Here is a 24,917-nt window from a genome sequence, read left to right on the forward strand (position 1 = left end):
TGCTCTCCTCCCTCCCCTGTGGCTGAGCTTCCGGATCCGTTGTTAGGGAAAGGCTGGTATCCAGGTGTAGCCTTACAGCATCAGCCTCCCTCCTGGGGCCTGGCCCCGGGGTTGAGCTGCTCCTGTGGGCCCCTTTGTCCTACAAGCCAGGCAGTGAGAAGGAAAGAGACTGGACCCTGGGTCACCTATACTTCTTGGAGCTGTTGGGGATGGGGCTTACCCTGTGACCTGGGCAACTGCTAGAGCTGCCTGAGACTATTCCAACCCGGATTCCTTGGCGAGGTCCTAGAAACAAATACTTGATCAGAATCTGGATCCTGCTCCAGTGGGGGACACAGATGTGTGTTATTCCAGGGAGGTTTTAGAGCAAAAGCCAGGACTTAAGGCTCTGGGGTTAAGAGCACTGGCTGCTCTCACAGACAACCTGGGTTTGATTCCCAGAACCCACATGACAGCATACAACTTCTTTATTTCTAGTCCTAGGGGACCTGACACCCTCTCCTGGCCTCTGTGGGCATCAGGCACAGACATGGTGAACAGACATACAGACCAAACACCCATACCCATAAAATAAATAGACTGTTAAAAGGAGGGGGGGGAGGCTCTTGTATCCCAACAAGCTAGGCTCAGCCACACATCGCAAAATGCCAGTTAATGAGCTGGATAATAGTGGCCATATTGGGAAGAGAGCAGATGAGGGGCTAGTGACGCTCCATCTGTCTTTGGGGTACTGGGCGTGAGCTGTAGGTTTAAACAGTAAGGGCTGGGAGGGGACAAGAGGTATGCATGACTAAGTAGTCCTGATCTTGCAGTCTGGTGAGTGCTTGGGTTCAAAAGGTGGTCTTCAGGAGTCCATGTTTGAGGGGACAGAGGTTCTCTCGACTGCCACTGCCTCTGTTGTGTCCTGATCACATCCCACATTGCACGCTGGGTCTGACCTGTGAGCTGATGTTATTCTGAATTCAAGTTACAGAATTACTTTTTCATAGATGTAACAAATGACCAAGTGGACCCTACAAAATCAACTTAAGGAGGGAAGGGTTTATCTGAGCTCACAGTTGGGGAAGTCACTGGCAGGGACTGGAGGGGGAGATGGGTACTGTTACTGAAGGCCTTTCTCCTTTTCATTTAGGGAGTAGTGCTGCCTACAGTTAAGGTGGAACTTTCTACCTTAATTAGTGCAATCTAGAAACTCCCTCAGAGGTTTATCACCCAGAACCTGCCAAGTTTGTAATCAACATTAACCATCATACAAGATGATGCAAGAGGAAAGGTTAAGGGCTTTAAGGTTGACGACTTACTTCTGTGCCTTCAGTCAAGGGAGGCAGAAGAGACAACATGGAGGTAGTGACATTAGACTTTCATCCTGCCTCCACACGTGGTGCTGATGTACGTATTTTTGGATACTGGTCTTGGTGCACATGTGTTACTGCACACGGGTTGCTGGTCACCATGGTGCTGGTGCATGTACATGTTGTTGCACACCATGGTGCTGATACACACGTGTCACTGGATTCCACGGTCCCGGTGTACACATGTGTTACTGAGAACCACAGTGCTGGGGCACTCATCCTGTGGACATGAACTACGGTGGGAACCCCAGCTCTCATTATTGAGCTTCCCTGGCCCTGAATGAGGTGCCCATTTGTTCTAAAATACTCTTTTTCTTAAGGAAGCATGTTACCTGTCCTGCCAAACAACAAAATGACGGCCAGCAGCTATAGAGGTTGGCCAGCCACTACCCTGTGCATCGCAACAGTACCCTGTATACCAGCAGCCCAGAATCTGTGTGGAGCTGGTGGTGTCAGATGCCCAGTGTGGCCCTCTGCCAAACATGGCGAGGTTAGAGAGCCCTGCGCCTGCAGCTGAGCTCCCTTCCTGCAGACCTATGTCTTAGGACTGCCAACACCCTTGCGGGGAGAGTCAAGCCCTCCCCCGCCACCCACCGACTCTCTCTTACCTGGGCATGAGGCCTCGTGGAGAGAGCGCTCTGGGCTGCTGTGGCCTCTGCACCTGCCCTACAGCGGCAGGAGGTAAAGGGGGCCTGGGGCAGGAAATAAAGGGAGCACTGGGCTCAGGCTCTCAGCGTTCTCTGGGTGGTATGGGATTGGATCCCTGCAGCAGCTATTTCCAGTCCCGAGGGTTCAAGCCCTAGGACGCGCGGGGTGGGGGGGGGGGTGAGGGCGGGTGAGGGCGGACCTGTGCGCCTGCAGAGCGGGGCTGCCAGATGCCCCCTTGATGCGTATTAGCTTCCCAGGTGCTCAGGTGGTGCACACGCATGACTCCCAGGTGCGGGGTGGTGACACGCCCGGCGGGCTCAGTGCTTCCGCTTCCGCCTAGCGCCCCCCGCCCCCCCATCAACGCAAAGCGCGCCCCCCTCCCTGTGGCACGGAGACCAATCCTGGGAAGCCAAGGAGAGAGCCACAGCCCCCTCCTCGCTCCAGCCGCGCCCCCTCCCCACCGTTCAGCCCCACCCGACAGCACCTCTGGTGCAGCCGAGGACGATCTTCTGGGGATCGGTTTTGTTGAATCGGAGGATGAGGTTTTGGCTGAGAAACGAAGAGATGGCCCTAGAAGAAATGGTGCAGAGATTAAACGCGGTTTCCAAGAACACTGGTAGGAGGAGCCGCTGGCCTTGATTATATATTCTTAAGCTTGACATCATTTGTCGAATAGTAGAGAATTGCATCTAATGGCTGTAGAATCCCCCTCCTTCGCTTTCTCTGAGCACTGGTAACAGGAAAGGCAGATGTGGTGGGCATTTTCTGGTAACTGATAGGTTTGTGTGGATTGACAATGTGATTTTATTCTGCTTGATGACGTTCAGAGAATTACAGATCCGTGACACTGGCTTTCTAGGAGATGAGGGTTTGTATGCAGAGCCATTTGCCTGTGGGGGAGCCTGCAGTCTGCTTGGGAACCTCACCTCATCTGCGGCACTGGTCATGGACCTATGATCCCGGAATAGCCTGTGGGCCAAGCCCAGGCCCTTCAGACACTGGGATGGGAATGGAGGCAACAGGAACTCATTTATGGGAAAATCCCCACCTGCACTGTCCATCCTTAAGGCCAATGTTTGCAAATATAGTTTGTAAGAGGGGAGACTAGTGTAATTAGACATTCAGTTTCAGGATTAATTAATTGATAAAGTGAGCCGTGAGGCACGGCTTTGGGATCCTGTAGATTTGGGCCCCTTGGAGCTGGCAGCATGCATCTTGCTGCTGACTTCCATGCGTTGTGCTGAGGGTTCCTGCCACGCTGCAGAGCCAGGTACCACTGACCAGCTTTCCCTGACATGGAGAGGAAATAGTGGTGTGCGATTAAAAGTAAGTCTCTGGCTTTGCCATGTGTTGTGTGGTATGTGTCCTTATCTTGTTTTCCAAACAATACTTTCCTGAGGGATTAGGATTGCATTTGTTGTCTGGCTGGGTGTGGCACCCCCTCGGTGTATTGAATGACTAGATCAGCGTAAACATTAAGCAGGATAGTCCCCCCTACACTGGTGTAGACCTTCACCTTACAATGCTGGTTTTGCAATAGAAACTGCTGTTTGTTATAAATGGGTGAAAAGAAAAAAAACCGTTTATGTCATCTGTCCCCTTCCTCTTGGAGACACAGCTCGTTTTTTCTGGGTGTTGCTTGAACAAGGTCTGGATGAGTACAGAGCCCTGTGGAACTGCCTGCATTCCTGGGGGGCTGAGAAAGGAGTGGAACTTGCTCTTCTTCCCACCTGTGTTTGGCTGGTGTGGGGGTCACAGTGGGAACTGCTCTACCAGTGACGTCATCCCTGGGTTTTAGATACTGAGGCTTCCTCTTGGTCTCTGGAGGACACAACATGAGTATTTTAAGTTGTGATAAGGATCCCAGAGGAGAAGAACCTGGGCTGGATACTCTTTCTGTCACTGAATGTGCTTGTCCAGGCATCCTAGGATGGGCCCTAATGGCCACTATTGTCTCATCAGAAGCAGCAGCTTGCAGACCGTGCCCTCCAACGCTTCTGCAGTACTGAAGCTGCAGACTTCACCCAGACCCGAAGACATGGTTGGCAAGAGCTGTTATGAGCATTGCTCGATGTTGTAGAGAACGGTGTCCCCACATCTGCACCCTCTGGCCTCTCGTGTACACTGAGCATGCTTACCCGATCTTTATTCCTGCTATTGCGCTGGGGAGCTGGGCTACTAGGGTTAGAGGCTGTATGCCAGGCCCTGGGGCCAAGAATTGTGCATGCCCAATGCAGGTGCTTGCTTCCACCCCTGCGGGGAAGTGATAAAGGTCTACTGGTCATTATCGCCCAGGGTTCACATCCTGAGCACGTCCTCCAGAGCCCCTTCTAACAGAAGGTAGCTCAAGGTCATAGGGTTGTTCATGCTCCAGGGGCATGTTAAGGTCTTGGCCAGAGTAGCTAGACAGTTTTAGGAGCTTGATCTGGAGACTGGTGAAGCTGCTCGAGTGAAGGCTTACAACTGAGGACTTGGGCATAGTGACTGTCCTTAGAGCTGTGCGTCACCTGGCTTTAGAGCTGCGAGTCACCTGACCTTCTGTGCCTCTACCCTGAGCTTGCACACAAGCAGGAAGCCTGTGCTGTTCAGGACATGCTGCTGTGTTCTCACTTCAGATTCCAATGTTATATCCCATGACCCAGAACTTTCTTACCTGGGCTGTTCTGCACACAGGGCATGATGCATGCTCTCTGGGATCTGTAGCCTTTGACCTTGAGCATTTAGCTTTTGTGTGGACTCCTGAACCTGACCTTTGTACCAATGCTGGACACTTCCCAGCAGCAAAAGCCTTCTGGGTACTTGGGTTCCTCTCCAGTGTTTTCCTGTCTTTTTTCTCTTTAGATTTGCAGTATTTGGTGAAAAACAAGAACATTTAAGGGAGAAATGGTAAGGGCTTAGTTGATGTGCCTAGATGTTTGAGCTAGAGGTGTTCCCACGTCACTTGAAGGACTGGTTAAAACACAAATGCAAGACAGCCTAGGGAAGTCATCACAGCAATGCCTGAGAATTGCCACCTTAAAATTCCCTGATGATGAAGATGGTGCGGGACCAGGAATCAAAGCTGGCAAACCACTGTAGCAGGGGAGCCTTAAATCCAGCCCACCTTCTTTATCAGTAGGAAGTGAAAGTGTCTTCATGAGCAAATGACTAAGGGGGTGGGTGGACAGACAGAAGGAATGAAGATAAATAGATGTATGAATGAGTGGGCTGGCAAACAAGAGAATGAGCGTCTAGGTGGATGTGTAGATACCTGTGTGGATAGATTGTGAACGGACAGTGGATCGGTGGATTGCAGAAGGAGACAGATGATAGATAGATAGACAGACAGACAGACAGACAGACAGACAGACAGACAGGTGATATGTTAGTGAATAGATGTGTGAGTGCCATGATAAGACAATGGGTAGGTAGCTGGGTATGTAGATGCACGTGTGGATGACAGTGAGGGAAGGAATGCATAGATCTGTGAACGGATGATTGTGTAGAAGGATAGGTGGATGGATGGATGATGAACATATGGAAGGGTGGATCAGAGGACAGATTGCTGCATAAGTGGATAGTTGGGTAGGTAAGTGGATGGATGGATATCAAGGCTAACTGGGTAGATGAAATTACAAGCAAAACAGCACAATGGAAGCCATGTAACGTTTTAATACAATCCAAGTTTCAATGCCAGAAACAGAACATCCAGCTACTTATGTGTTGAAGAGACAATTTGTTGGCTTACCTCAGAACATGGACGATGAGGGGATGTTGATGAGCCTTTCTGACTCCACTGCTCAGAGGTTGCCTGTGGTGTCCACTGTAAAAGAAGTTTCTGTCCTATCTGGTCCCACAGTCGTTCAGTTCCAAAGAAACACACAAAGACTTATATTAATTATAAACTGTTTGGCTTATTAGTTCAGGTTTCTTACTAACTAGCTCTTACAACTTAAATTAACCCATAATTCTTGTCTGTATTTAGCCACGTGGCTTGGTACCTTTTCTCAGTTAGGCATTCTCATCTTGCTTCTTCTATCTCTGCCTTTTCGCAGAGTTCTCTTAGTCTGGTTGCCCGCCTATACTTCCTTCCTGGCTGCTGGCCAATCAGTGTTTTATTAAACTAATACGAGTGACAAATCTTTACAGTGTACAAGAGCACTATCCCATAGCAGTCCTCTGGACCCAGACATTTGATTTCCCTCCTCCTCTGTACTGTTATCTATATCAAACTCATCACAGTCTAAGACCTGATGCTCAGCTTCCAGCTGCCAATTCAACTATTTTGAAGTGTTTGTTTGACCCAGTGCCATCAACATAATGGTTTCCAAGGTGTGTATATCTGTCTGTCTGTGTGTGTGTGTCTGGTCTGCTTGTTTGCCTGCCTGCCTGCCTGCCTGCGTGTTTTGCTCCTCTGGAGAACCCCACATCCATGACGGTGTTTTCTGACTAGATGCTGGGGAAGTGAGACTTAACGGCCATTTCTGTTGCTCCTCTTTGGTGAAGGCTGAAGTGGGAGGCGTTGTGTGACTGACCTAATAGTAGATATTTCTTGGCAGATGTTGGATCAGGCTGCGCACCCAGATATGAGCAGAGTGGCGTGTGAAGAAGATGGCAGGCCACATGTTCCTCTGTAGTATGTGGTACCTACTCTTGCGGCAGTCTCTGTAGCGGGTATTTACCTCCCTCTGTTCTTACTAGAGAAACTTCTCAGTTATACAGCTGTCAATTGTGATCAGCTTGATGGGGCTCCTTAGCCTGATTCTGCCTCTATGGACAGTTGGGCCCTAGCTGTGTTAATGTCTTGGTCTGCCCTTGTCTCTCTGCCTCTGTTCTAGTCTGCTTGCCCAGTGTCTTTTCTCCCCTGGCACTTGTCTTCTTCCTTAAGAACTCCCTTTCTTATTCTGGCAGTCCAGGCCCGAGCCCTCTCCCCCTGTGGCAAGTCTTTCCCTGGCTGTTCTGTGTGTAACCATGTGTTGTCACTTATCGCTCTTCCGGGTCACGTGACCAATGCCTGCAATTTTCCCTTGGCATTGTCAGAGCTGAAGCCAGCATGGCTGGCCATTGCCTGAGTCCCACCGTCCTCAGAGGAGGCCTAGCCAACTCTCAGGAAGGGCTTCTTTCTTTCCAGTTATCGGGGATGCCTGTTGCTCCGTGCTCTACCTCAAGAAGAGCTGTATTCCCCAGAGCTGTAGCATGTGCAGGGATGCCTGGAGGAGGGTGCTCACATGCTCACGTTCCTGCCAAGACGCTGCCTGCCCACTTGCTGAAGGGGCAACGTTACAGGGCTGTAGTACAGAGAGACACAGCTCTGCTGGTGACATCAGCACCTCTGCAGAGTCACCCCAGCTACAGCAGCTGTGTCATGTTAGCGCAGTGTGACAGACTTCTGCTGAGCTCCATTCTGCTCCCAAGGGGTCCCAGATGTCTGCAGTCTAGGGAGGGAGACAGCAGCACCCACACAGGCGCACGTGTGGAGTGCGAGTTACTTACTGGGCTTTTCAGGGAGTTGGTGTGTTGGGCTCTGCAGATGGAACACACGGGGAAGCAAAATGCACCATCTCCTTGGGTTGTCTTAGATCCCAAGGGTGAGCATTGTATTCCCAAGAGATCAATGTCTTCCCAGATCTATGAATTAGAAAGCCAAGACCAGAGTCCAGATCTGGTTTCCTGATAGTTCAGAGGTTTAGGCTGTGCCGCTGTGTGAGGTGGGTGAGCAAGCCTTCAGCTAGGGTACCAGGAAACTCTTACATGAACTTTTCTTGGGAGATGCAAATAAATACGTACTACACTCAGATAAAACACCAACAACAGACCAAAGTACCATTCCATCCAAGTCCAACCCGTGATTATGTTAAAGAGCATGAGAGGGAATTACAGGAGCGTGTGTGACCCCACAGCAGCCACATCACTGGAAAGTTCCATTCCAGAATGGCCAGCTTCCCTCATAGTTGTGTCGATGGAGTACTCCCTTGTGTTTACCTCCATCCTCTGACGGCACGGCCACATTCAGTTAGGGCAGAATCACAGGTGGCTGAGAGCCGCAAGGGAGAGTTGCATTCTCAGATGAGGACTCATAGACCTTCTCCATACCCTGCTTCTGTGAGGGAAGCTATCACCAGGCCTGGTCTGGGGGGTGTCTCGTGCACAGCACAGCTGTGGATGACCATCACCAGGCCTAGTGTGGAGGGTGTCTCGTGCACAGCACAGCTGTGGATGACCATCACCAGGCCTAGTGTGGAGGGTGTCTCGTGCACAGCACAGCTGTTAATGATCATCACCAGGCCTAGTGTGGAGGGTGTCTCGTGCACAGCACAGCTGTTAATGATCATCACATGGCCTAGTGTGGAGGGTGTCTCGTGCACAGCACAGCTGTTAATGATCATCACCAGGCCTAGTGTGGAGGGTGTCTCGTGCACAGCACAGCTGTGGATGACCATCACCAGGCCTAGTGTGGAGAGTGTCTCGTGCACAGCACAGCTGGGATGAAGATGATTATTTTGCTAAGAGGATAGTACTCTGTAACATGCGGCTGTTTCTAACCCTGACCATCCTGGAATTCCTGGCAGTCGTAGGGCCTGAGTAGAATTTCTGGAAAACCAAGGGTATTTTATTAGCATTGCCTGTGCGCTCTCTCTCTCTCTCTCTCTCTCTCTCTCTCTCTCTCTCTCTCTCTCTCTCTCTCTCTCTCTCTCTCTCTTTCTCTGGGCACCACTTACCTTGTTTTTTATTGTCCTAGGGGACTTGACTAGGCTGGCTGGACAGTGAGCCCCAGGGACCCACCTACTTCTGCTACGTTTGCTCTACTGCATCAGCTTTGTCCTGTGGGTTTGGGGTATGAATTCAAGTCTTCATGCTTGCACAGCAAGCTCTTTACCAACTGAGCCGTGGTCCCATCCTCGGTGTTGGCTGTTTGTCCTTAGGGTTCGGGATAGTTTCAGGTAGAATGGTCTTTCCAACTGTCTGAATGATTACTCTACGACCCAGAAGAGCCATCATGCTTGGCTTGAGGTGACTCTGAATGCCACAGGCCCAGCAATGTAAAAGGATTCCTTGTCTAGCTCTCTTCTTGAGGGTTGTGGTTTTCCTGGCCCACTTTAGAGAACAGACCCAAACCTGAAAGGGAAACACAGGTCACAGGGAGGTGTTCTGGTTGGCCAAGGCAGCTCCGTCTCTGCTCCATGGAACAATGTTTTCTACAACATCTGTCCATCTGTCTGTCCACCCATCCCTAGAAACCACTTGCTTGTTATGCACTGATGTAAGTCAGGCCACTCTACCTGCAGGTCATGTAAAAAATACATGGCCTGTGGGGCTGGGGAGATGCTTCAGTGGGAAACAGCACTTACTGTGGAGCAAGGGGGCCTGGGTTCAAATCCTCAGCACCTACATAAAAGCCAGATGTGTCCGTGAGTTCTTTTAACTGCTGCACCACAAGGTGGAGACTCGACCATCCCAGGAGCTCACTGGTCATCCAGTCTAGCTGAAGCGGTGACCTGCAGGTTCAGGAGACCCTTGCAGAGCAGTAAGGTAGAGGATGACAGAGGACATCCTCCTCTCGCCTCACATGGCGACAAGAAAACACACCAAGTGTAATAGATAAAGACAACCCACACTAACTGCTGCTATTGTTGCGTCACAGACCAGAAGTGTGAGGACGTAGGTAGCAACATTTCAGGGCAGAAGACAAAGACTGAAATATCTTTTAAAATTCTTATTTTACAATGGGTGTTTTTGCCCGTGTGTGTGTGTGTGTGTGTGTGTGTGTGTGTGTGTGTGTATGCATATGCGCGCGTGTGCCTGAGGAGGACAGGAAAAGGTGTGCATGATCTCCTGGCACTGGAGTCACTTACAGTTGTGTGCTGTCACATGTGAGCTGTGATTCGAACCCAGAGCTTGACCACTGAGCCATCTCTCCAGCCCTAGCCTGAAATATCTTAAATGTAATATCTTGTAATGGAGAATGTGAAAAGTAAATACGAAAGTAATGAAATCCTTAAGCTGCCCTCTTAATTCACAAAGAATAAGGGTATGTGTAAAGACCCCCAGTGACTAGTGTTGCCACAGCCACACCAATTCCTGTATGTACTGTCCTTCTAACCTATGGCGGTGACATGAGGCCGACCTCCTAACTGGGAGCATGAGATCACGTGGCTGCAGCTGTTTGTTAGGTGGATCGTCGGGCTCTTGGTGGCTGACGCCGTGCTGAGGCCTCAAGGGCCAAATGGACACTGGGTATCCATATAGGAAGCCTTCCTTCATGTTAAAAATGGATTCTAAATGTTCCCTGACTGTTGTTGTAGAAGGGCTACCTCCCTGAAGCAGGACTATGCACCTTGAGCTCTGGGGTCTTCTGGAGATAAAGGAACGCATCTTCCTGTCCCACATATAGAAGCAGTGAAGGTGGGAATTGGGGAGCGGATGTTGATGTGGGAGAGGTGAGGCTAATATGTAACCTAGAGGTGAATCCAGCTACAAGGGACGACACAGGATTCTATGCAAACATGATGTCACCGTAAGGTACATAAGTAAGCATCATAGGCTTTGGCATCTTTGGGGTCCTTAAGTCCCGTTTCTTGGGATACCCAGGGATGGTTGTGTACTATGTCACAGATACTTCAAAGGGGAGACTAACAGATGCTCTAGGCATTGCAGACAGGATGATCCATGTTTGGGTTTGAAGAAATCCTGCACACCTTGCCTGGGATGGCTAATTGCTCTTTCCTTTCTACGAGCAGAGCAGCCAAATGCTGGCCCTACTGCACCCCACGGCTGTGGACCATCTGGGCTGCCGTGGCCCCCAGAGGATGATAGCTTTATGGTGATCTCACCAGGGGCACCCTATGGTAGGAGTTTCCAGGGCCTCTGGCACAGAGGACTTGGCCTGGAGTTCTACACACAACTCTCTAAAGAGAGCGTAAAGTAAGGGCTTCTGTTCTCCTCAAAGGGGCCTCTGTCCTCACCCAAACCCTGAGAGATTCACAAATGTTAGAAGGAAATCAAATATCTGGGAGGAGTCGTTCAAGGTTTGAAGCAGTCAGTTGGGAGCACAAACCCGCCAATTGTTTTTTGTAAGTCACAGAGATTTGATGGCTCTTGTGTATCTAAATTGGCTTTTCAGCAAATGCCCTGGGTTTTCCTTCACCCCCTGTTAAAGAAATAAGGTCGCTTCCCAAAGCATAAAATCCAGTTTCTCAACTTCAGAGGCAAGCCACAGAGTGTACTGTTTAACACGCTGAGGGAGAGAAGCAGTGTTAAATTTCATTAATATTATTGTTGACAGGATATTATTCTAGGTGGGAACCAGTGCCCCAGATAGGACTTCATCCTGTAAGGATGCTTGATCTTCCAAGATCCGTCTGTTTTGCTGTGCTGGTCATTGGACCTGACTTCACACACCGTAGGCAAGCACTGAACCCATAGCTGCACCCAGCCCCTCTGTGTGTGTGTGTGTGTGTGTGTGTGTGTGTGTGTGTGTGTGTGTGTGTGTAGAGGTTAGAGGGCAACCTCAAGGGGTCCACTGTTTCTGTTGTTTTTTTGTGACAGGGTCTCTCACTGGGACCTAATTGGCTGATGCTGGCTGGCAATGGGCCCAGGCCCCACTTGTCGCCACCTCCTAGCCCTGTCTTTCTTAGTGCTGTGGTTACAAGCTGTACTCCAGTGTCCCAGTGTCACTGGCCATGTCATGCAAGAGAAGAAGAAATGAGGGAATGAGCAGGTTGTGGACAAAGACCATAGCCCAGCCCAGGTTCTTCTTTTGAGATCTAGTTTCTCTGTGTAGGCCTGGCTGTCCTGGAACTCGGAACTCCCTCTGTAGACCAGGCTAGTCTGTAGACCAGGCTAATCTGTAGACCAGCCTAGTTTCACACTCTAGAACTCTGCCAAGTGCTGGTATTAAAGGTGCACACCACCACACTCAGCTCAAGACAAGCTCTTGAAAACGGGATTAGTGGCATTTTAAAAACATGTGTGAAGACAGACTTGAGCCAGCCACACTTGACGGGAAACTGCAGGCTGTAGCCTACTCAGCCGTCAGAGCCTCAGGTACAAAGTGTGCTCCGTATGGCTCTCAACACTTGCCTCAGCGAAGGAGGCAGAGAAGTATCAGGGCTGGTCCCAGGCCTGCAATCACATCAAACCACTGTTGGTGGTTTCTTTGGGATCAGAAATGCCTTCCTCACTGTGGGGATTCTGGGTGAGGACCAGTGTCTGCCTGGACGAGGGCAGATGTGAGGCCCAGGCCCAGGGAGGCTGGCTGAGCCTTTCTTCCTGGTTAGGTAGTGCTTTTCTTGGCTTCTGTGTGTCTTAAGTCACGTCTTAAGTTTCGCTGTGGCCTGTGATGCAGCAGGTGGCCTCGTCTGTGGGATACAAAGGCAGCCTTGGGGTTGGGCACACAAGCTCCTTGGCTGCGCTCATCTGTCATACTCAGAAGTGTAGTCCAGCAAGAGACCTCTCCGGATAGAAGCACCACCATACTGACAGTGAGCACTTCAGTGATCTTCTCACAGGTTACTGCCCCTTCTCCCCTGGATCCCATAGGGAGGATGGGTAATGAGCAGGTCATTGTGCATCCAACCCTGAATGTGCTCTCAAAAAACAGAGACCAAATAAGCACCACCCCACCACAGATGTGGCAGTGTCCCTCAAGTGGGCTTTTGGGGGCCAGAGGGGCATGGCGCAGGTCTCTTGGACACTCACCTGACTCAAACCCTTTCCACTTTCTCCTAAGCTTAGATGGATAATGATATCAAAGATGACAATGAACACAATCGTTTGGCATGCTTGTGTTATCATGGTTAAAACAGGGCCCAAATGAAGTGCCTGGCATATCAGACATGAGAATCTGAAGCCCCAGGATGTGTAGGGCACATGGAGCCAGAGGGTGGCCCCCAATTTAAGAGTCCCTGGAAAACCCTGGTATTGTCCCCTCACTTTCCCTCAGAAGCATTTGTGGGCACTAGGGCAGAGGTCAATAGCCGCTGGCTTGGGAGGCTCCGTGTGTCTCATGGAAAGTGTCCCTGCCAAGCTAGGCGCCTCACCGTTTCCTCTGCTGAGGGCTGGACAGCAGACTGGGAAACTTCCCGATTTATTTCAGAACTCCAGTAGCCAGTCCCTCCCTTCCTCCTGGTTTGTAGTTGTTTGTTTGAACTTGAGACTTCCTGCAGCCTGGAAGGTGCTTCTGGCCTGAGTAGCTCCCTGGCATTTGCAGCTCTGTCCAGACAGCCCCTGTGTGAGGAAGGAAGCCACCAGACCTCACGCACAGATGGGCGGGCTCAGCCTTTCCCACTGGGTCTCCAGCAGCAGCGGCAGCGGCATCGTGGCATTCTCCTGCACCGTCTGAAAGAAGAGCGGCAGGTGCGCAGCCTCTGGCCACTGCAAGAGGACATTCTGGGGCTTGGGGCTGAGGGGGAGCCCGGGAGCCCAGGAGACCATTTGACCCCATTCTTTCTCATGACTTGGTGAAGCCCAAGGTCACCTGGGACGTCAGCACCTAGGTGTGCACTGCAGGTCGCTGGTCCCTCCACAGTTTCTGACTGTCCTAGAGAAGACCTGTCGGCGTTGGGAACCTCAGGGCTCTTTAGGGCGGACGCGTGACCTGGTCCTGAAGATCACTGGACCTCTGCTTCACAGAGATTCAACCTCAGGAGGGCAACTCAATGGCAGAAAAGGGTGCATCTCGGGGGGCTTCACGGCGGTTCTGGTCACTGCTAAGGAAGCGTCGGGGAGCACCAGGGCGCTATAAGCCAGGTGAGTCAGGAGAAATGAATGGTACCTCTGTGAGGACTCAGGACAAGGTCCCTCTAGGCAGGTGCTTTCTTGTGGTGGTTCAACATTTCAAAATATTGAGAACCGTGTTAAGGACCCTTAAAAACATCTGATGGCTTAACATGAAGGCAGTCTGGGTGCATTTGTTGCATTTCTGATCTTTTCTCTTCATATCTGAGGACCTGGCTCAGAAGTTGTCGTGGTGGTGTATTCCACCACACCCCACCCCCAGTCAGTTTCTCTTTAGAGCAGAACACTTGTTCAGCCAATTTAAATTCTCAGAGTAATGGTTTACAAATTAGCATCCTGAAAAGTGGGGAAGTTCCAGTCACTGGAGCTAGAGAAGTGCCTTGGGGCTAATTTCTGGTCCTGGCAGAGAACACAGCACTCTCTGCCTCCAGGAGCCTGGGAATTGGGAGTGGCAGTGGCTTCTGACCTCAGGCTAATGTAGCATCTTTAGGGTATGGGGTAGACAGGTAGTCGGACCAGCGCCTCCTTGTGTCCACCTTAGGTTTGCCTCCTCAAGGTGGTTTGAAGGTATTTAAGTCTCACAAGCTTGGAGAAGAAACTGACCCCCTAGTACCTCTGACTGCAACGGGGGCAACCATTTGGGGATTCATGAACTAAAGCTCCCCTCCTCCACTCCAGGATGCAGATGCTGGGGGTGCCTGATGACCAAGCATGAGCACAACAGGGCAGAAGGGGGCCCTCTCCCTGTGTGGCTCTGGAAAGTATCTCTAACATGGTGGGGCAGGTCACGCCCTGTTGGATTAGCACAGATAACCCTAGATGATGTACCAAATCCCTGTGCCCTTTATCAAACCCTCTGACATCCGCCTAGTACAATGCCGGGGAAGAACAGGACTGGGCATGACCGAGGCTGAGCAGATCCTGGCTTCTGCTCAATGCCCATTACCAGCCTTCCAAACTCCTCCTCCTTCCTCTAACACGAATGTGGGGAGAGTCTCCAAGATGGAGACTACAAAGTACTCCCCCACATAATGGGGTACTCTGGACCAGGTTTGAGTAATCTCATGCCGCTGTCTCTGAGCCACGTCTGCTTTGACTGCTGAGGGTATTGAGATCCGTTTTTGTGGTACCCTGCTGACTCTGTCTCCCCATCTCTGTCTCAGTAGAGTTTGTCTGGTGAGCTCCCTCCTGGTGCCAGTGCATCTTAGACAGGTGCAGGCTGGGCAGGTGCCACTCAGTGCAGTAAAATAGCCCCAGCAGGTGCAGCTGGAGCAGGTACAGCTTACTGTATTCAGCTCGGGTCTGGAGCAGTTCAGGCAGCCAGTTGCTTGCCTGTGCAAACTGAGCACCCGGGAAGGCAATAAGCCCTGGAGTCCATTTCTCCGTGTGATTTCTTTTTTAACATGGAACCTTTCTGGGGGCTTGTTGATATCAACTTATGTCTCAACGGAAGTGAAGTCGGGATTAGGGTTGTTGACACATAGTTGGACAGAGGACAGGTGACAGTCATGGATGAACAAAGGGAAGGTGGCATCTGAGGGGTGGGTTGTCCAGCCTGGGCATAGCTGTGTTCTTGTCACACAAGTCTCTGTGGGAGCTGTGTGCTGGAGATAGGGAAAGCATCTCACTTGCTTTGGGAGTCCTGGACCATGGTAGCAGCCCAGATGTGATTCTGACCAGCAGGGAAGCCGTGGAAGAGGGCCAGAGACATGGGTGACCTCGGCAGCATGTGGTCCACCAGCCACCCCCTTAGAAGCACTGGAGGGTCCTCTCTAGTTGATACTTAACCACCATCCACTGGAGATAGTGCAGTGGCAGTGTGTGCCCTGGCCCCTAGCGTCACAATTTTGGTTCAGGGAAGTCTCACTCGCCTTTTGCTGTCTAACAGATGGCTTCCCCTGGGTCTGTCCTGTCTGCACAAGCCAGGGGTTGCTGATCCGAGCTCGGTAAAGCCCGAACCAGGCCCCAGGTACACACTCCATTCCCTGGAGCCTATGCTGGGCTACAGCTGAGCTCGGAAGCCTCTACCCAGGGCACACAACCAGAGAGCATGGCCTCTTGACAGTTGACATCGCCCGTCACCTGAGTGGTGATCAGGGCACAGTGATGCTTGGCTTCTTATGACGCCTCATGGTCCTGGGAGAGTATGGTCCCTATCTGGCCTCTACTCCCCTCCCCTGCACCCCTGCCCACTCAGCTGTGCTGGTGTCTACACTGTCATGGCCTCTACTCCCCTCCCCTGCACCCCTGCCCACTCAGCTGTGCTGGTGTCTACACCATCATGGCCTCTACTCCCCTCCCCTGCACACCTGCCCTCTCAGATGGTGCTGGTCTCTACACCGTCTTGCACAGGCACCGCCCCTGTTTTCACTGGGCTGAGCGGTGACAAAATTCAGTTCCAGGTAAAACCCTGAGTCAGAGTCGCCACACCTCTTCCCTGTGGTAAACGGTAGTGTGGGAGAAAGTGTGGCTGAAGGTTATAATTTTCTGATAAACAGAAGCGGAGTGTCATCAGTTTACGCAAGAGAAGTTTGGGCTGGTCTCCTGCATCTTCTGCTTCTTCTCCTGCACCAAGCCAAGTCTCTCTGTGGAGGGTGTCCCCTCTGCTCTGCTGGGTTCAGGCTATTTCAGTTAAGCCAAGGAAAGCTGTCTTATTAAGAATCCAGACAGTCTCTCCATAAATACATGCGTGAGGTCGGCACAGACAGTTTTAAACTGATTTAGAGCTAATTAAAGGAGCAGGTAAGGGGCTAAGGAGATGGTTCAGCTACACAAGCACGAAGACCAGAACTTGGATTTCCAGAAACAACGTAAAAGTCAGACAGGCTTAGCAGACGCCTGTAATCTTGGCACCTGGGTTCCCCACCTAAAGCCTCCTAGCTAGACTGGATGGCCTTGGTGAGCTTTGGGGGCAGAGCCATCAGATCAGTGGCCCTGCCTCACAAAGACTAAGTGGAGAACGGTTGCAGAAGATGCTCTGTGTCCACTCTGACCTCTGTGTGCATTCGCGAGCACATGACAGCACATGTGCACACCACACGTGCAAAAATGCCAAGCTTTGTGAGGCACTTAGTGATGTTGATCACGCTGATATTTACTTTTGAGCTTCCTGGTAGCTGAAATGAAAGGGTGGGAGGAGGGGAATGGGTATTAGGTCAGGTGCAAAGAAAAACTCTCCTGTAAAGTGTTTTGGGAGAAAATCGTTCTTCCGCAGTCTACACAGATTTGTAAGAACTCTGTGAATACCCTGTTTGCAAGTTTTTCTTTCTTTAGAAAATTAGTGCTCCTATGTGGATGCTTCACAGCAGCCAGCTAGACACATTAAAACCTGTGTGTTGAGCGGGATTCCTTCCAGAGTCACACCGTGGTTCCAGCATTGCTGGCCTGGAGAGCCCCCACTGCAGCTAGGATCACTTATGTCCCAGCTGGTTGTTGTGTGACAGGTGTGATCCCACACCAGACGTACAGGTCGCTGAGCTGAGGTTCCTTGGTTACCTCCTGGCTCAGGCCAGGAGTTGCCATGTTTGTAGAAGACAGACATATTATTCACAGTGGGAACATACAGCGTGAGGCTGGACCACTGGCATTACGGTCCTGCCCGTGCACATGTTTGTATCCACACTCCTGGTTTCCATGCTTCTGAAGTTACTGCCAGCAGAAGGGAGTGGCCATCCTGCCCTGTCTCTAAATCTAAAGCAAGCTTGCAGAGAGCTGGGAGGTGGCTGAGGTGGGAGGGGCTACCATGTGATTTATGGGGCCTTTGTTCACAGGGGAAACACCGGTGAGAGACATTTCCTTCAGGGTGCTCCTGGAGCTTGTTTGTAAGAAGACATTTCCTGGTCTGAGGAAATTGGGGGATTGTTATCATTTTTAAAATTTCAGGCAGATTGGTTGAGGCAGTAATTTTGTGATAACGAGATCTGGATGCTAGCCATTCAGCATGCTGTGGTTCCTACAGGCTCTCTTTGGGTTCTCTGGATCTATGTTATGTTGGGTCCCTATGTATTATCTTTGGGGTGCCTGTGGAGACTCTGCTATTGCAGAAGGTTGAATGGCCCACACCTATCCGGGTCCTGACCTGCCCACAGTGTGATTTGCTGACCGTGGGGAAATGATATCCCTGACATTTGGGTGGTGGGGGCTGCCAGTCACTAGATTTGAAGTTTCTAAACAACGGGACCTCACTGTGAATTGCTGGGTGGGTTCAAGAATCCAGCCTTGCCTGGATTGCTGGGCAGAAAGGTCAGTTTTCCACCTGCCCCTTCCTCCCTCTGAAGCTTCGTCTACCTGTACCTTTCAGGTCCTGACTGTGGGAGTAACTGACGGTGTGAGCCTGTGCCAGTCTAGCCTGTCTGTGCTCTGGATAGGAGTGTTCTTTGTAATCCAGGCCTCTAATAATGAAGGAAATGCTGGTGTCAGGTAGACCACACACACACACACACACACACACACACACACACACACACACACACACACACACCCCACCATCTGTTCCTTTCCTATAAGGAACAAGACTCTACCTGCTGCTGCGGCCTCTCCAGTTGGACCACAAAGGACTCCTCTAACTTCTTGCTGGTGTGCTCTGTTGACCTCTCTTGCTTCCCTGCCCCTCTGAATGGTAACTCTTCCTGTGCATCACTGTAGATGGAAGTTATCCAGATGAGATCCAGTGCTTCAAGTCAGCAAGAATGGCTCACTTGTTCCTTTTACCGAAGCCGCTTGCAGGCTGCCTCAGCCCGGAGTCCCTGTGTAAATACGCAGGGTGGGGCGAGGAGGGGATGTTAGTCCTGGGAGAGCAATTACTGTACAGTGTTCCATCCTGGTTAATGATAAAATGAAAGTGAGAGGCTGGGCATTCTCCCCACGCCTGGCGAGTGCAGTCAGGTGCTAGAGTGTCGGGGAGGACGTGCACGTGCAGGGTGGCCATGGCACACAGACGTCCTGTCTGGATTTCTGTGGCGGAAATGAAACTCTACTACATCTACTCTGAGTGGTGTTCCTGGCTACACTCTCAGGCTGAGGGTGAGTCCTGGGGTCCTCCGAGGGAGTGGGCGCACTGTGCAGCTTGGTGCTCTGTGGCTGGTGTTCTGTTGATGAGGGAAGTGGTCTCCCTAGTCCCTGTGGTCCCCCCTTGGATCTGAGGCCACTAGGCTAGGATCTGGGGTGCATGGGTTTTCACCCCATAGTTGTCATCTGACTAGTTTGTGACATTGTAGGCTGGCAAACGTAGGACTCCCTCCATGTCACCAAGCTGCTTTCCTGACCAGCTCTTGGGGAGCTACAATACCATGCAGCTTCCCGGGATTCAGTCACATTGCCCCTGGCCTGGCATTTGACAAGTTCACCTGCGTGTACATATGAGACAGTGGAAGAGGTAATCACCAGAGATGCTGCTCGGGGCCTGAGCGTGTGGGCAGTGTCTCTGTGGGTAGTAAGAGAGAAGCTTCTGCTCAGCAGAGGTAGCCGCTGCTAATCCAGCTCACACCCAGGTCCCCTGAGTTCTTCTCTCTGCATTTTGTGGCTTCAGCCACCTCTCCTAAGAAGGACACAAGCGGTGTTCAAAATAGTGGCACTTGCAGGAGAGACTTGGGGGTAGCGCATATCCCTCTGCCACAGAACACCTTGCTCATGAGTACAAGTGAGGCCATAGAGAGCCATCGGCGATGTGGGGAAGAGAGTAGGGGACCAGCCAGGACCACTGACTCTGCTGAAGGAGGGTTTGGAGAGGTGGTGGGGGTGAGGTGTTTACACTCTGAAAGGACATCCGTGTCAGGCAAGGCTCTGTGGATGGGGCCCATATGTCAACCAGCTCAGCTGTGAAGTTTCATCTGTTTGTAAAATAGGAGCACTCTTTCCTTACCGAGGCTGAACCTGGGGAACTCTAGGTGGTTGTTGGGTGAACAAGCCCATGTTTAGACACAGAAATCATAGGTACTTAACAGGGACCATCATGGGTCCATGCTGTGAGATTGAGGTTACCCTGGCAAAGGGGACTATAGCTTTTCTGTTGATAAGGCCTGAGGAAAGTCCCTGGGTGTGATGGGACACCAGAGGTCTAGGGTGTCAAAGCAGAGATTGCGCTATGGACACGATGCCTACCCATCATGCCCAGAGCACAGTGTGCAAACTCCTTCATGGAGCTCTCCTGCTGCTGTGGGACACTCACAGAGGGGCGTGGCTCCCCCAGGGTTCCCGAAGCTTGGAATTTCCTACAGAGCCATGCCTAAGCCAGTGGTTCCCAACCTTCCTAATGCTGCAACCCTTTACTGTGGTTCCTCATGCTGTGGTGACCCCCATCCATACAATTATTTTTGTTGCTACTTCATAGCCGTAATTTTGCTACTATTATTAACCATAATGTAAATATCTGTGTTTTCTTTTCATAGGGTTCAGGGTAGTCACCCCTAGGCTGAGAACGATTGGTCTAAGCTGACCAGATGGAGAGAGGGCACAGGTGGTGGCAACAGGGGCTTTGGAACATGGCCGAGTTCCCTTCTATCTGCATCTGTCACCAGAACGACCCCAGGAATGTTAGCGAGCATAGGGCACTTTCTACTTGAGCCTGTCTTCTCTGTTTTCCTGTAAGGTCTCCCCGGGGCTCACGTGGTAGTAAAGTCCATACAGTGCTGCCTCAGAGCAGAGGCAAAGGCTGCTCACCTGCCCCGTTACCAGGCTTCCTGGAGTGAAGCCTAAGTCAAAAGCAGAACGGGAACCGAAGTTGTCTTCTTGCAACCTGGTAGAGCCCTCCCAAACCATAGAAACTTGGCTCTTCCTCCCAGAGATTTCAAGGAAGGACTGAGGAAGGGACCCTACAGCCTGTAGACATTGCCAGCCCACCTGTGGGGCCATCAGCACCTACCCTGCCCCTGCATAGTGCCTGTGGTATTCTCTCTTTGATGTAGCTGAGGAGAGGTAAGGCCTTTAAAGTAGCGTATTCACCATGGCCTAATGAGTGGGTCAGGAGAGGGCTCCTAATCCCACTCCGGGCTAGGAGGGGGTAGTCGGATGTGTGTATAAATGTGTCGGGCCACCCCATTACTACAGAAACAGTCTCTGGACCACCTTAATTGCCCTAATCGAAACAAAGCCAGCGTGCAGCAAGGGTCCCCAACTATTACATGAGCCTTTTGTGCATCTGGTGAAGTTCAGATAGCAAGGCAGAGGAAATCACTTTGAGGGTTCAGTGTCTGCAGAGCAGGTAGGGGATGCGAGGGACAGAGCTTCCTCTACCACCGAGGATATGGCCATGACTCTGTAGCATGGGTGGCTGTCCTTGGCTCTGAGAAGTTCACCGTGACTCAGAGCATATGCAACCGGGTTCGATAACAGACGTTTGCTGTTTGCCATGTGGGCGCAGCAGCTCTGGGCTCTGTTTGCTTTCTTCATCTACTTTGTTTGTTTTTTCTAATATATGGCGAGAGAATATGGGGATCAACCTCTGGGGAGCTAATCCGCCCCCATGGAAACATGTACCTACCACGTGTGAAAGCAGAGGAGGGTTTGGGGTGATCATGCTGAGCTCTGGTGCTCTGGGTGGAGCCAGGCCCTTTCCCAGAGGCTCCTGGGGTCTATGTGATTCTGTGAGTGCCTCTATGTGTGCAAGTGTAACTCTCTTACCCAGAAAGACATATCTATGGCACGAGAGAGACGAGCCGGGACCCCGGTCCTGTCCTCACTCTTACACTATATGCCGCTGAGTTTTAGCAACCGAACCTGTGTCCCAAACAGCAGGGGCTGAGCCCGCAGCCTGGTCTGTGTCTAAAGAGCAGGATGACGTCTGCTGGTGCCAACCGTGCTGGGGACAGTGGAACTGAGCTCCGCAGGGAGAGTTGTACCTGAGGAAGTCTGGCTTTTCAAGGACAGAAAGTGAAGAGCCAGGTCATGAGATGAGCAGGAGAGCTCATCTTGGCCACCGCCCCGCACCCGACAGAGAACTGATGATATCAGACAGGAAGCGATGGCCGTCCCCTGAAATGCTTCCAGCCTGTGCCATTGTCACGGCCACTGGGAAGGGGCTGTGTTCACACAGGAGGAGAATCTCAAAAAAACAAGGTCTCATGATGGGCTCAGACTGAGAACATTGATAGGAGCCTTCTCAGGTCCAAGGACTGATTTTCCTTGCTCATTTGTTCATGTATTCAGTCAATTATCCTCCTGGGGACTCTGACCTTACACTTGTGTGTGCCCAGCAGGACCCACTGTGGTGGCATCCAGCCCATAGGGATAACTTCTTATTGAAATCTCTTTTGTCTCTCCAGTTGTGTTTAAAGCGTTTCTCCAGAGGATGCCACATTCTCCTTAGAAGACATTTGCCCACATTTGCTGGGGACCATGACTACCCAGGTGCATGTCCAGATGTATGTGGCTCCTGACCTATGCAAGGTCAGGGCTGTATCTGAGATGTGCTCATCTGTAAGATGGCCACTGGGGGCTGCTCTCCACTGCGGCTTTCCTGCTGACCTCCTACAAGGACTCATCCCCCCCCACCCCTACCACTGAGGGTCTGGAGTTCTACCCTGGGGCAAATGCTGGAAGCCTGTAGGAGGAGGCCGCTTAGCCCCAAAATAATCGCACAGAAACTATTATTTAAATCACTGCTTGGCCCATTAGCTCTAGCTTCTTATTGGCTAACTCTTACATACTAATTTAACCCATTTCTATTAATTATACATTACATTTTTAAATGAACTGCACAAACACAATAACTTAACCAAGGGCAGAAATATACATATGCAGTATAACAAAATTTACCTTAAATTTGTATCAATAAACCAAGATCCGTAGCAATGCAAATCTCTATAGCATATTCCCTTTTAAATGTAAAGACACATTTATAGATGATATTTGGGAATATGGGCTTAGTTCTGTCTAAACATCTTCCTGCTGTTTTTTGGGTGAAGTAATTTTTTGAGGGGTGTTCAAGGTAACTTTTTAGGGGCTCTTGGTCCATCAAACCACACTAGTCTGGAAGGATTCCACAGCTCATGTACCCTGTGGGAGGCTGAGTAGAGGAAGTGACATGGGGCATGGCTGCCCGGGGACCCCCCCCATAGCCCTTTGTGAAACTGCTGTCGAGTGTTCTAGTGGGAGGGGCACACAGTCCCCCAGGACATTGCTGAGTTTCACATGCTGCCACATGTGTGGCAGGCTCTGTTTCGCTGATAGGGTAACCTCTGAAATTTGAGAGCTTAGTGTCTGCTCTGGGTTTTAAAAGTGCTGACAGCTGAGCTGCATTTGAGCCTAACAAGATAAAAGAAGCTGTTTCTTCTCAACAGTTGGTCTGGACCTCTTAGGCCGTAGGCCGTAGGCCGCGCACAGAGATTAGACCAAGTGCAGGTCTACCTGCCTACGGCAGCAACATCGGCTCTGCTTTCCCCAGGCACCAAGCCAGGTCCCAGGATGCAGATGAGAAGGGGTGTCTCTGTTGTTCTGAGGAGCCCGGGGCCTGCCTCTCTGGTAAGATGGCAGCATCATCACATATTCTGTCTTAGTGGGGGCAGTCCTGATCAGGGGAGACCACACTGGAGGATTGTGCTGGCAGAAGCAAGGGGAGGATCCATGATGGGCTTGTCGGACAGGCATCTGAGTGAGGCAGTCACTTGTTAGTGTAGACACGGAGGCAGCAGGCAGAAGTCACAGTGGGGCTGTGGCTCATGGATGGGCCAAACGAAACATGACTTCCACACAAGGCCACTGTAGGGCTTTACCCACAGATGGGGTAAGAGATCTTTCAGCGACTTTGCAAAGGACAGAGGAGCCATTGCCCAGGACCCACTAGGATTCTCTAGTCACAGGCACGAGATATTCATATCTGATGAGTTACACACTAGCTTCTAGGGAGTTTTTGCTTGTTCATTGGTGGAAAGACAAACTTCCCAAGAGAGAAACTAGCTGACGGTCAAAACCATGGGACTCTGTGCTAGAGAGGGTTGTATCTAGTGCTGAGGAAAGAGGGGATGTGACGAAGGGGCCGAGGAAAGGAAGAGGGGGTAAGAAGAAACTGTCCTGGGAGGGGAACATAAAGCAAGAATGCACCAGCCGAGAACGAGAATTCAGTCAACTCAAGGAGTTAGTGCAAGGCTGATGGACATGGCCGAGACCCAGGAAACCCCGCAGGGGATTCAATTCCTTGTCGCAGCTAGTGAGTCTGGCGGTGGCCTCTGAGACAGAAGCAGGGCTGTAAGTACAGCTGGCATGAGGGGACCGCTCAGGGCCTTGCTCCTGGTTCCAGTGACTGGGGACAGATAGTCTCAGGCTCACTTCTCTCACTGGTTTGTTTTTTCTTGAATAAGAAAAACTTAGGAGAGATGGCTGGGAGGTGCACTAAGAGTGGATCCGGGAGATGAGGCCAGATGTGTGTTCTGTGTTGGGTGAGGCCAGATGTGTGTTCTGTGTTGGGTGAGTCTGTCACATGAGGGTAGACTTGGGCAGGAGCTTCATGACTGCCATGGAGGCCCAAGGGAGCTCTTTCTCACATAAATCTGTCAACTCTGCTTGTAAAAAATGTTTGAGGGAGGGAAAATTCTTTTAACATTTTGAAACACTTAAATTCTCCTTTAGACACAGCTGCTTCGGTTGCCCAGCTCTCTGAAAGATAGAGCCCCAGCTCCAAAGCTGTGGAAGTCTGTGGAGAGGCCACACCATGCCCCTTAACTTGGGGAGCAGGCAGACCTTACCTTCCCACACACACCCCTTGCTCAGGACGTTCCTGTGGACTCCCCAGGCCCCCTGTCACACACATTTTCCTCTGTTTTATCTTCTTTCCCAACAGCAGCACTGTCCCTCTCTCCCAGGGACCAGTGCTGGCCCACTGCGAATGATGAACCGTGGTTCCCACACCCAGAAATGCCACCCTCTTGACCTGGAAGGGCACTGATGCCTTTCCCAGTGAAGACAGGCTCACAGAGGCATGGGGTATTAAACAGCCCAGGAGGGAATATGGCTGGCGCCCAGCAGATGGGGACTTAGGCCGTTGGCGCCAGAGCCTAGACTTGGCTCAAGCACATGTCCACGTGCATGGTGGGAAGCACTGGAAACAACCCAGAGGAGTCACCGCGGTGTCCAGTGTAAGCTTTGTGCCTGCTAGCCACCTTTTCCCTGAGCATCATGGCGGCTGCCTTTCTGTTGGCTTCCGGTCTGTCTGGGACTCGGTCCTCTTCAAGCTCTAGCTTCCCTTCTGCCTTGTCCCTGTTTGGTCACTGC

General features: G+C 51.2%; 1 protein-coding gene across 14 annotated transcripts in view; it reads left to right on the forward strand.

Moving 5' to 3' along the window:
• The first annotated feature begins 1,780 nt into the window (after positions 1-1,780).
• Positions 1,781-24,917, forward strand: part of Mcf2l (MCF.2 cell line derived transforming sequence like) — a 102,038-nt gene continuing 78,901 nt past the window's right edge. For 4 of the 14 annotated variants that reach the window (XM_075986177.1, XM_075986179.1, XM_075986185.1 and 1 more), the window contains exon 1: positions 18,606-18,737. In XM_075986177.1, coding sequence (XP_075842292.1) covers positions 18,641-18,737 — 97 coding nt within the window. In that variant the 5' untranslated portion in view covers positions 18,606-18,640. Of the gene's footprint in view, positions 2,034-2,087; positions 2,617-2,885; positions 3,327-13,258; positions 13,728-18,605; positions 18,738-24,917 lie in introns of those variants that run through there. The other 10 variants (XM_075986183.1, XM_075986188.1, XM_075986182.1 and 7 more) reach the window with 7 other exon arrangements.

Source organism: Microtus pennsylvanicus, chromosome 9 (genome assembly GCF_037038515.1).
Source record: "Microtus pennsylvanicus isolate mMicPen1 chromosome 9, mMicPen1.hap1, whole genome shotgun sequence".
Lineage (NCBI taxonomy): Eukaryota > Metazoa > Chordata > Mammalia > Rodentia > Cricetidae > Microtus > Microtus pennsylvanicus.